This window comes from Gavialis gangeticus, unplaced genomic scaffold, assembly GCF_001723915.1.
Source record: "Gavialis gangeticus isolate Ggan-Ray unplaced genomic scaffold, GavGan_comp1, whole genome shotgun sequence".
In the NCBI taxonomy this organism is placed as follows: Eukaryota; Metazoa; Chordata; order Crocodylia; family Gavialidae; genus Gavialis; species Gavialis gangeticus.
This window is the reverse complement of record NW_017729011.1, coordinates 3317105-3328867: the sequence shown is the minus strand read 5'-3', so window position 1 is coordinate 3328867 and position 11763 is coordinate 3317105. Positions and strand designations below refer to the sequence as shown.

Genomic DNA, 11763 nt, shown 5'->3' with positions numbered 1-11763 from the left:
TAAAGGGCCGGAGCTGGGTCATGCTGGGTGAGGGTGCTGGGAGATCAGGCGGGGGTCAGGGGGCTCGTGCAGGGCCCCTCATGCAGCGTGGGGCAGAGGCAGGCAGCAGGAATTGCTCCCCCCTGCCCAGCAGCACCCAGTGAGTAGGGGCTTTTTAAAGCACCAGGAGCTGGGGCTGGGCAGGGCAGCCATGGAGGGGCTGGGGGAGCGGGTGGGGGTTGGGGAAGCTGGGGGAGTGAGCGGGGATTGGTGGGGCTGGCAGGGGTCCCTCCATGGTCCCTTCCCCCAGCCCCCTTACCTCCGGCCCTAGTACTTACCAGCTTGGTGTGGCTGCACCAGGGGTTGCCCGAATCATCAAAGCTCTCCGCGTCTTTGCCAAAGATTCAGAGAGCTTTGAATCAATTCGGACCTTTAAATTGGTCCCCCGATTCGATTCAGAGATTCGGCCACCAAATCGGGCCTAATCTCCTCTGAACTGAATTACTGCCCGAAGCTTCACACAGCCCTACACATAAGTATGCCATTGGAGGCCCTAGGCTTCCTTGTACTCATGGAGAAGCTCTGTTCCTGGACTGGGGTAGGAGCAGGTTCCCTTGAGCATCCTAACCTGCTCATTTTGCGGTTGATGCTTGGTGAGCTTGCTCTGGTGGTTGTCCGCCCGTCCCCACCGAGCTTAAAGCCCAGTCAAGCACGTCAACCATTCTGGCTGAGAAGAGCTTTTTCCCCAGTGGAGTGAGGTGGCGGCTGTCTCTTCCCAGCAGACCACTGCCTCTTTCTCCGAAGAGTGGACTGTGGCTGTAGAAGGGGAAGCCTTGACGGTGGTACCAGTGCCACAGTCTTCTGTTTACTGCCTCGATTGTCTCTCCCTCCTCAGTCCATGACCCATCATTAGAAGGATCAAGGAAAAACCCACCTGGACTCCCAACTCCCTGAGCCCTGCTCCCAGAGCCCTGTAGCCACTCATGGGATTGCTTAGAGCCATGTCATTTGTGCCCACATGGATAAGGAGCATAGGATAGTGGTTGGAAAGCTGGATAAGTTTTGAGATCCTCTCAGCCACATCCCGGATACGGGCTCCTGAGAGGCAGCAGACCTCCTGGGCTAAGGGGTCAGGGCGACATATCGTTCCCTCTGTCCCCCTTAGGAGGGAGTCACCCACAATGATCACTCTGCTTTTCATCTTAGGGATGATAGCTGGTCGTGTTTCTTGGTCACTTGCAGTAGCTGGCAGCTCTGCAGGCTCTACTGGTGCTGCAAGAGGTTCGTACCTGTTGTAGAGATCCATGGGGGTGGTGATCCTGGTACAGTGAACCTTGGGGCCAGAGACGAATTTTGTCCAGCCCCCTCGCTGGACAGTATGGGAGTGCCTCTTGGCCTCCCTGGTCCTGGCAGGGGACCTAGGTCGCTCATCTGTCCTGGTTGAAGGGCCTGGCAGTAGGAGTCAATCTCTGTTTGCCATCCCTGATGTCACACAGCCTCTGCACCGTGGTCTGGAGCTCCACTATCTGGAGCAATACGGAGCAAACCTCCCAAGGGGAGGTTGCAGTGCTCCTGATCCCATGTGTCTGGAGTTGTGCCAGGCGGCCCCCACAGCCCGGAGCCAGGGGCTCATCTGAATGGAGACTGGAACCGTGGGTTCTGTCTGGGTTGAGGCCTCGGAAGTACCAGAGGGGAGGGATCCAGCCACAGGGGGAGCCTCGGGGTGCGACCTGTCTCACCCACCATTGCACCGGTAGTAGTTTGGCTACTACTGTGCCAACCGGTCCCTTGAGGCTCTCTGCCTACGGCCTCAGGCCTGCCTTGTGTTTTCTTCTGCCACCATTCACCCCTGGGCTTGCCCAGGCCCAGATCAGCAACTCATCCTCATTCAAGTCCCTCTTTAAACTCTCTTTTGTGATACCTATAAAAGGCTTAACTGTGGCTCAACCATTGCTAAGACATCCTGCTAACTGCTATTGTCTCTTTGTTTCCTTGTGACCCTAAATGTCTGTCCAGGTCCATTCTCTTCTGTTTTATGCTTGATTGTAAACTCAGGGCAGCACTGTGTTTTGGTTATGCATTTGTACAGTGCCTGGCGTGGTGGAACTCAGCCTATAATTCTGGTCCCTACTCAGGACTGCATTACAAGCAGTTAATTATATCTGCCAGCCCTGTACTCATCCTGGGATATGAAAGCCAAGCAGGGCTTTTTCTGGCTTATATTACCATCAACAAAAGATTCAGTAATTTGTTAAAAACTCTGTGGTCAGTGGTTGTATGAGCAAGGAAAGACTCCAGGAATACTGGCTTCACAGTTGTGTTGACTTTTCGTGCTGGCTGGAGTAAGAAACAGCAGAAGCTAGACTTGCTCAGAAAATAATTCTGAAATGTTGACTGTATGTTGAAACTTGAAAAGATAAGGAAAAAGCATTTTTTGGAAATTTCCTCCCTTTTTATGACACCAGTAGGGCTCATATAAATTTTTCAGGTGTCAGATTGTTTTAATTTTGGGAAAGGGGAAACCAGTTTTGGCAGATTTCCCCCCTGCTTTAACCGGATGTAGTAAGAACTTATTTAATTCAGTAAACTCAGCAGATCTGACTCTGAAGATGTTGGTGGACTAGCTCTGTGGGAGCCATTTTTACACAGGCATTTGAGGGTTTGCTTCTATGGCCTTTCTTATGCTGAATAGCCTCTCATACTCATACTCAAAGGTATGACTTAAGTATACGCCTGACTAACTGCTACTGCAGAACCGGGCTGAAGAAGGAATTTGAGATAAAGCCATTCAAAAAACAATGTCACATTTGAAATGTCTCTTTGCTTTCCCTGTACAGTACTCCAATTTTTTATGAAGTAGGTGTGTTTTACAGACTAGAGCAGAGCTGGTCAAAAAAATTCTAGCAGAGCTATTTTCGGTACAGTTGTAGTTCTGTTGATGCTGAAGTGTGTTGTAGGAATATGTTGATTTAAAAAGAAAAATATTAATGGAGAAAAAATTTAAAACTTGTTTTGCAACAGTAATGTTAACATGTTTTGATTTGGTAAAGTAATCGTGTTTTATTTTGACTTCGTTTCTGTTAATTTTCATTTGATGTTTATATGCTATACAATATTAATTTGACTGTGATTTAGTACATGCTGTATTTTAATATTGTAATATAGTATACAAGCTGAATGAATGGACATTCTTGATATGTAGCATTCCTATACAGTAGTTCAAAATCTACATTTTCCAGTTTTTTTGTTTCGTGGGAAATTTAGAAATTTCATTTTTTTGCTCAGACTTGAAATGAATAAAAATAGAAATGTCAGAATTGTGTATGGAGTGGAATAGAAATTCTGGTTTCTGGCCAGCCTGTTGTCAAGGAAGTGCTTCAAGGCTTATGCTGGCCTCTCCCTGTTAGACTCCAGGCTGAACCTAAACACAAGGTGTTGTGGCAGAGCAGTTAAGATGCTCTGCTTTGGCCCCAAAGTTGTGAATACCAGCACTGCTCCAGAATTGTGCCAAAAGCCACCTCCAGTTGACTTGGCTGTAAATATGTCTCTGGCCAGTCAGGCTGGGGGGGTCAAAGGCAGCTGGACTTGATGCTGGCCACATCACTGCCCTCTATACAATTCATTACAGAAACTGGTGTACCTTAGTCATACTTGGTTCACAAGGATCCTCCATCTGAAACCTACCGAGGGGCAGATTATGCCATATCTGTCTTCTCTGGGCTTCACATACCTTCTCCTGAAATTGCTGGCAATGGCAGAGAGAGTATATACACTTATTCCTCCCATCACAGGACCCCAGAATTTGCCTATAGGTCCATTATGAGGCAGTGGCAGTAGTCTAGTGACACCTTGCAGGAGCTCCTGCCATTTAGAGTACTGAGCATATTGCAGAGCTTATGATGTCCTCTTCTTCCAGGTGACCCTTTTCATCTACTCAGACTTGCTGCTTTTCACTAAGGAGGATGAGCCAGGGCGCTGCAATGTGCTGAGGAATCCTCTCTATCTGCAGAGTGTAAAGCTCCAGGAAGGTGAGTGTGTGCAGCAGGCCAAAGCCTTTCTCCTGTGGTTCATGTGGGCAATGATTGGGTCAACCCAGCACGGCAGGGCAGTCAAGCTGGGCCGTCTGGGCCAGCACCTGCTTTGTTCCTAGGCATGGCAGGAGTTTCAGAAGTACACGATCTCTCCTTCCACTTGTGCTGCTGAACCTACACGCCAGGGAAGGAGTCCAGGACATGGGCTCACCCTTCCCTTATGGAGGCCAGTCCAGCCCTGCCCATTATTCCCTGAATACAGATTTGCATGGTTTAATATTCAAAGCGTACAGAGTACTAGGAATAGCTCTGATTTCCATAGCCTGTCACACCTCTTGTGGTTACCACAAATGGAACAAGGCCCTTCTGGGATGAGGGGCCATCCCTTCCAAAGATGCTGCCGTGCTGTGCCGTGCTGCACCCGCCCTCCCGGTGCTGCATTGTGTACAGCGGTAGTTAGCTAAGGCTGAGAAGGGAAGTGGAGTCTTGAGGTTTCCCCCCTGGTGCTTGAAGAGAGCACAGCAGCTTCCTCCACAGGAGTCTGACTAAGCCCTACTGACCTTTACTTGCCCCACTTCCCCTGTCAACCACCCACCGCTTCCCTCCCAAGCTAGCTGGGGAACTTCACACATCCACGTTGCAAAATGCTGAGGTCTGAGGGGAAAAGGCAAAGAGCAGGCTGGCTGGGCCAGGCTGTAAGCATTTTTCTCATGCAGGCTGCTTTGCCTGGCTGTTACACCCCGCTGCTTGTTTGGGAGAGGGAATTTCAGCAGCAGAGAGGTCTTGGGGGCAGCGGTGAAATTAGTTCATGCCAGAGAACATGGAGCATGACCTTGGCTGCTCAGATACAAAAGAGGAACAAAATAATTGCTCCATTCTTCATTTCCTATGTAGAGTCAGCTCTGGACCTTGATCCCAATCCCACCTCGCTCCTTCCTTCCTGGTGCAGCTAGTCTATTTGGTTACAGGTAAAAATACCCTTGAAAAGTCTGAAGAAGCAGTTCTCAGCCTGCAGCTTACAGGAGCAGCTGCTGGGGCCTAAGCGTGCTTTAAGGGCGGTAGCTGAGGACCGTACGGTAGAGGCACTGAAGAACCGAGCTGGTATTCCTTGGTACTCACAATTGAAGTTGGTGAGATGTGCATTATGGCACTGCAGCCTTCTGTTAACCCAAACACTGGCATGGGGGGGGAGAGGGGGGTAATCAAGCTCTTACCCCCCTGTGCAATTTGGGCAGCTGAAGAAATCTCAGTGAAGAGAGACCTAACTACAGCTGTGCCCTGCTTTTCTGTCATGGCTGAGGAGTGCAGCAGGGCTGATGTGTGTACCTGTATTTGTGAGGTGTTTCTGAACTGGTTGGGATGGGCTGATTTCCCCATCCCTCCTCCCTCCGAGGCCACTGTCCTCCATTTGCTCTGGTTCTGCTGTTTTCTGTCCCAGCGTCCTGCCCACCTGGCACTAGGAGCCTGTGTTGACTGTTGCGAGTGCTTATTCTAGGACCGGGCTGTGACTAATGAGTTACTCAGGGGGATTCTCACTTCCCATTTGTGAATCTTATGTGGATAGATTGTGATTTTCTCCAACTGATTTGAAATCTATGAAAATTAGTCTTGCCTGTCAGCTTGTTCCAGTTCATTGTGGGCTTTTAGTATTGAATGTTCGAGCCGTTTCAACTGGATCCAAAGGTCACCTGGTCTGTTTCTCTTCCTTTAGCACATGGGACGTAGCATTTCTTGGTTCCTGGAGCATTACTGCAAGTAAAGTCCTCTGCTGGGGAGGATGAATGCAATGGGGGTGATCCAGGCAGAACAAACTCATTTAGAAATGAGATTGAGTACTTTGTGAGGATTTTTTGGCTCTCTTTGCCCTGTGCTGCTTATTCTAATGACTTGATGTGGAAATGTCCTTTGTGAAGTACTTTTTTGTTGGCCTCCAGCCCTGTAATGGTAAGTTCTGGAAAGGCACATATTTTGATTGCACAGCTTGGCAGATCCTGACTGAGATGTCAGATGGCCTTTTCAATCTGAACTGCCGTCAAAGTCTGCTTCTTCCTCTGGTCTTGTTCAGGAGCTCAAAGAAGTTGGCTTTGCTTGTGCCTGTCCCCGTGGCACTGACGTTGACTCTCAGTGAAGCCTGTTTGCAAGTCCTGCTGTACTGCTGTGCACCTTTACCCTCCTGCGTGTCAGTCTGATTCCTCAGGCAGTTACCTTTTTCCTTGAAACTATAACTGCTTGGCTCAGTCCTATGTCAGAGTGTCTAACGAGGAAGGACAGTGACCACCCCTGAAAAGGAGGGATGTTTCTTTTTGAATAACCTTGGCTGGGATTTCGATGCTTAGTGTAATATGCTTCTAGACACCAGCCCTGAGTATGGATTAAACTGGTCTGTCACGAAGGTGTATAGGCTGACCCATATAAACCCCTCTCCACCTCCATCATTCCCTTTTGGCAGAGACTTTTTGTTGGTCTCCTAACTCACTGAATGGCACATTGATAGGAACAGGCGTATTGCTGAGTATAACAATTGAGACATCTCCGGTACACTGAAGACCATTGTGATGTTTCCTGTTTCTGTTGCTTACTGCACTGTGCAAAGGCAAATCAATATAATCTGCTTTACAATGCTCTGTTTTCCTGCTTTAGAAGCCCAACATGGCTGATGAGCATTGCACCAGCCAATGTTTTCAAGGGGCCGGCTAGCTTCCTCAGTAGATACTGTGGGAATTTCCATCTCAAGTTACCGCCTTGCTGGGGAACCGCACCCCTCCTGGCATGCATGTGCATTAGTTTAGTGCTTAGCAGCAAAAAATCAAGGGCCCTGCTGTGAGATCTTCCCAGTTATGGTCCTGTCTCCCACCCGTTTGGGATCCCAGAGTGAGAACAGTCATCTACTTAATGCCGCTTTGCTACCCACCTGCAGGAGCTTGGAGAGGTGCTACACTTGAACTAACCTCTCATGTAGTATGTTGTCTGTGGGCTGCAGTGATCTAGTAGATAGTGCTGGTAAAACTGCTCAGGTCATTATAGCCTGCTCCCAACCCTCTGCTGCTCGCGTGGTTCAGTAGCTCTTTACTTGGATCTATTCTTGGGTCTTCTGTTTACCTTTTACTGGAAAGGAGACCAGAGGTGCTGGTGTGTTGGGAAGATATTGCTTACATACAAGTCTTTTAACATGTGATGAATAGCTCCCCTTACCTCCCCATCAGTGGCTCTGTGGAAATATAGCTTCCTTAGGGAGGGAGAGATTCAGCACTGAATGGATGTGTACTTTGTAAAACTCATTTGTTCCCTGTCAGTACACCAAGGAGACATGAGCAGGCCAGCCCAGTGGTGCTTTGGAGGAACACTCTCAGGTTAATTTGAAATGCTAAAGCCCAACCTGAAGTTTAATACTTTTGAGAAGAATCTTAAACATCTTGGATCCTGGTGGGTTTTGTTTTGCTCTGCTGTTTGGCTGCAAATTTTCTTTTAACACATCTCTGAGCACAGCTTGATCAAAGACTATTTGTTTGTCTGACAGAAATGGTGTATGACGGTGAGCATGGCATGTGTATAGAATAGACTGTGCTAGCTATCTGGCTGTCATCTTCAGAGGGCTGGGGTCTCTCTCAGGTTGGGAATGACTGTCCACTTAGGCTTGTCCCTAGTTTGTTTCAGGTTCTCATGTCCTAGCCCAACACTGCCATGGTTTGAGTTGCAAAGGTAGCTGGGTAGGTTCCTTTGGGACTTAAAATATATTCTGGTAGATCTTGTAACAGCCTCTGTGTTTGTGCTTCAGAATCTACATTTGGGTCTGTCCTTCCTGGCACTGTCCCTCTCATACAGTCTCTGGCAGTCTGTCTGCAAAGGCAATTCTTCTGTCCATAGCCTCCTACTATACACAGATACATGCCCACAAACACATGTAGTTCAATTCTCAGGATTTTATTCTGAGGTTTGTAATATTTGGGGCTTTTTGTAAAGCCCAGCACCTGAAGTCTTGTGATGATGGAAGAAACTTAGTTTCCATTTGCTTTACATCTAATGGCTTGTGAAAGAAGGCAAATAAAAAAACTCATTATCTTGCTCCACACATTCATGATTTTTAAGCCTGTCTTGTGATTTGGAGTGATCTGACATTGTTTTTGAATGTTTGGTGCCGATAATGTGCCTGCATATACACATCCAGACACACATACTTGTACACACACAGCAAATTTCCATGCAAGGTTAATTTGGTGCTGCTTGAGGAGCACACACAATGTGGCTTTGCTCATCCTTTTCAACCAGGAGTTGTTGCACTGGGGGCCTATGGTGTTTGTGCTGCCTGAGTGCTGAAGAAGGCTTTCTGCTTTCCCTGTTCATTTTGTGCCCGCACAGTGAATGATCAGTAACTCCAGCCAGGACTGGGACTCTGGGGTTTTCCATGGTGCTAGCAGCTCTGTGTCAGTCCCATGTAGCCTGCTCTCATGGAAAAATCTGTGGTTGTGGGGAGCAGTAAGCAAGTGATTCAGAGGCCTTGTAAGCTTTGCCTACTGGTTCTCATGACAGGTCATGATCACTGACCTCTCCTCTTACCCTCTGCAGTAGATGTAAAATGTCTGAAGTGGATGTTTGATCACTTAAGAAAACAGACCTTAGATCCCAGCACTGGTGAGCCGGTAGGCGGCTGGTGACCTGTCCTGGATCCCACTCCAGTAGGTGGCTGGTGATCTGGGGGCTTGTAGAAGTGATCAGTAGAGTTGGAGTTCATGTTTGTATCTATAACTCTATGGAAGGGTGTTTGCAGCTTGGAAGGCAAATCAGTTCCAATGATCTTGTGTTTTTGTTCTGTTGCATGAAACAATTGTCACTTTGGAAGCCTAAGTAAAATAGATACAAAGATCCAGAGCCCTTTCCAAGGCTCCCACAAGCCAGTCTTGTGCCCTTAAGGGGTGTGGCACATCTGGAAGGATGGCACTTGTTTCTGACCTTGGCCCACCATTTGGGAAGCCAGATATGAATCCTTGGAGAAGTGTGGCTGGGTATATTGACCTAATGCTGCAAACTACCTATGAAGGAGGCTGGAGGGCTGTTATTTTTCATGATCATCTGTTGTGTTAAATAGTTCTTATTCACTCAGAGATCTGCAATTATTTATCATTGTCTCTACTCTTCCTAGCAGAAGTGAGCAAGATCTGTGTTTGATAGGGCAGAGTGGAAAGGGCAGGCTTTTTTGTATTGAGGTGAACGTACTAAACATAAGTGAAAGCGGGAGAACATGAAACTTTGGCATAAAGTAATTGAATGAGGTTTTTATTCTCCCAAGCCCTCTGCGTGTAAAGCACTAGCTGGATGGATCTGCAGGGGCACCCAGGACGGTGGTGTTGGCTGTGTAAAGCAAGGACTTTTGGCTAGCCCCAATGACTTTAGGTGATAACTTGCTGTGAGGCCTGGGGCAGAGTCTGTGTCAGGACTACTTTGGGGTTAAAGTGAGATGTCTGGGGTAAATCTGGGGGTGCCCATAGTTTTGCCAGTTTGGAATCTGCAGTAGCTGTGGAGGGAGCTGGGGGTCCCTTCAGGTGCTCCCTCAAGGGTCAGTCAGAAATAGCAGTCACCGTGGCCCAGACCTGCCAGCCCCATCACTCAGTAATGGGAATGCTTACAGATGGGAGCGCTTTCCAGACTGTCATCCCATAGCATGGGACACAGCCCAGCAGAGCTCATGACTCCTGGAGATATGCAGTGGACACGTGTTGTTTATCTGACACTTCTTCAACAGCATTCCCAGAGCATCAGGGCCTCACCAGCACAGCCTGGGCCTCAGGCATAGCTGTCCTTGCAATGGGGATGTCATGCCCTTCTGTAAAGTTCTTGAAAACCAAGGCCCTATAGGGGCTCTCATTTTGCCCCAGCCTGTGTATCTGGAACAGATACAGAGCACTTGCCGATGAATGATAGTATGGAAACTTGGAATGTGACGCTGTTTGTGCATTTGCTTTGTGGTACATGGAAAAAGCACAGGTGGCGGCAGGGTGTCCCTGTGGGATCATAGCATCAGTTGTTAACTCCAGAGGTTGCTGACTGTACTGGATCGTTACTGCGAGGTTCTTTGGGGAATGCTATTTTTCCAGTCCCTGTACAGAGCCTGTCTCCATCGGCAGTGCGGTGCACACAGTTGCAATGAGGCAGAGCTCATTCTGATGTTGTGATCAGCCAGAGTTGCTCCTGAACACAGACTGCAGAGCCCAACTGCTCCACAGGCAAGAGAGCACTTTGAAAAGGCTTGTGAAGTCAGCGGCCCAACAGGTTCTTGCCCTTGGGGGTTGTGGTAAGTCTGGGGGTGTCCCACTGTAGGCATAGCTAGGGCAGGGTTGCCTCTTGCTACATCTAATCCACTACGGTGAAGTTCAGGTGTCCCCATCTTGTGTTGAATATGTCTCCACCAGTAAGACTGTATTCAGGTGTTTGCTGTCCCCAGGGCTTGGCAGAGTCCACTGTTTTCCTTCCCCCTCGAACAGAAGACAGTTTTAAGGGGAGTAGGAATCCACGTTCCTCCTTGCGGATGCCAGGAGCAGCAGCACTCTCAGCAAATTCGTTCAGCAAGGGCAAGTGGAAGATGGAGCCAGTTTTGTTAGTTCAGCTGGCCCTAGCTGCTGTGAGAATCAGCCTGAGCAAAGTGCCGGGGCAGAACAGACTTCCTCAGACACCTTGCAAAGAAAGGGCTTGTTTGATTCAGGGAAACCTGTGGTTTCACAAAGTCTGGATCATTGCTCTCATTATCTTTTTGAATCTTCTTTTTCCAAAGAGCCAAGCAAAGCTGCCTGCTCCATGGAGGCACCTGTGCTAGTGGTAGCTCTGGGAATATTGGGGGAGCGGTATGGTGTTGTTCACTAAGTATTGCCCCGCTAACTCCCCTGTATAAGAGGTTCAGAGGGAGGGGCTGCACTGTGCTCTGTTATCATTGCAGGGGGATCTATTAGTTCTTTTAATACAAAATATAAACCCTGCAGCTCTCTGTTTGCCCAGAGTGGGGCCCATTCCCTGTGCTAGCTCATGTGGTTTGTCAGGGAGCAAGCTTTTCTAGCTTAGCTACTGACATGCTTTAGCACTTGGGATCCTTTGGCTTTTTGTTTCTGCCCTTGCATCTTGTCTCCTGTGCTCCATTCTCCCCTGCTCTTCCTTTGTTTCAGCAATGTCTATTCAAGGAAACAGTGTCCTTAGCAATTGGCATGAGCTATACTGATGGGGGATGCTGTGTGAGCTCTGTTTCCATCTCAACATGTGGCTCAGAGACAGGTGATGGGAATGACCAAGGGTATGACTAGAGACTGGAAGGATTGAGGCAGCTTTCAGTAGAGAGAGGATGTAATAAGAGAGTAATGCAGGGTGCAGAGAAGATCGTTTAGGTACTGGTCTCAGCTGCATTGTAACCCAAACCCACCTGAGCTTACTTCCAGGTTGGGTACTAGCAATAGACTATTGTAGCAACCTGGAGCTCCACTCAGGCTAATGTATTCTGCTGTGAATCTCCAGCTGTTTAAAACATAACTCTGTTTAAACCATCACTGATGGCACTTCTGTATTCTGCAGAACTTCACTGCAGATGTCCTGTTAAGGAAGTCTATGTGGGAAGTCTGGGGTAGCTTGTATGCTAAAGTCACACCCAAGCTTATTCTGCTCTAATATGTAGAAAAGCCCTGCCCCTTTGGGTGGCAGACCAAAGGAGGAACTATTCCTAGGGCAATTCATAGCATCAGTGCCTATTGCAGGTTCTCATACTTCTCCCTGAAGCAAC

General features: G+C 48.3%; 1 protein-coding gene across 8 annotated transcripts in view; it reads left to right on the top strand.

Annotated features, from left to right (window-relative positions):
• The window catches only part of RGS3 (regulator of G-protein signaling 3), a 222393-nt gene that overhangs the window by 108502 nt on the left and 102128 nt on the right, over nucleotides 1-11763 (top strand). For all 8 annotated transcript variants that reach the window (XM_019510367.1, XM_019510370.1, XM_019510366.1 and 5 more), the window contains one exon: nucleotides 3896-4007. In XM_019510367.1, coding sequence (XP_019365912.1) covers nucleotides 3896-4007 — 112 coding nt within the window. The remainder of the gene's footprint in view (nucleotides 1-3895; nucleotides 4008-11763) is intronic.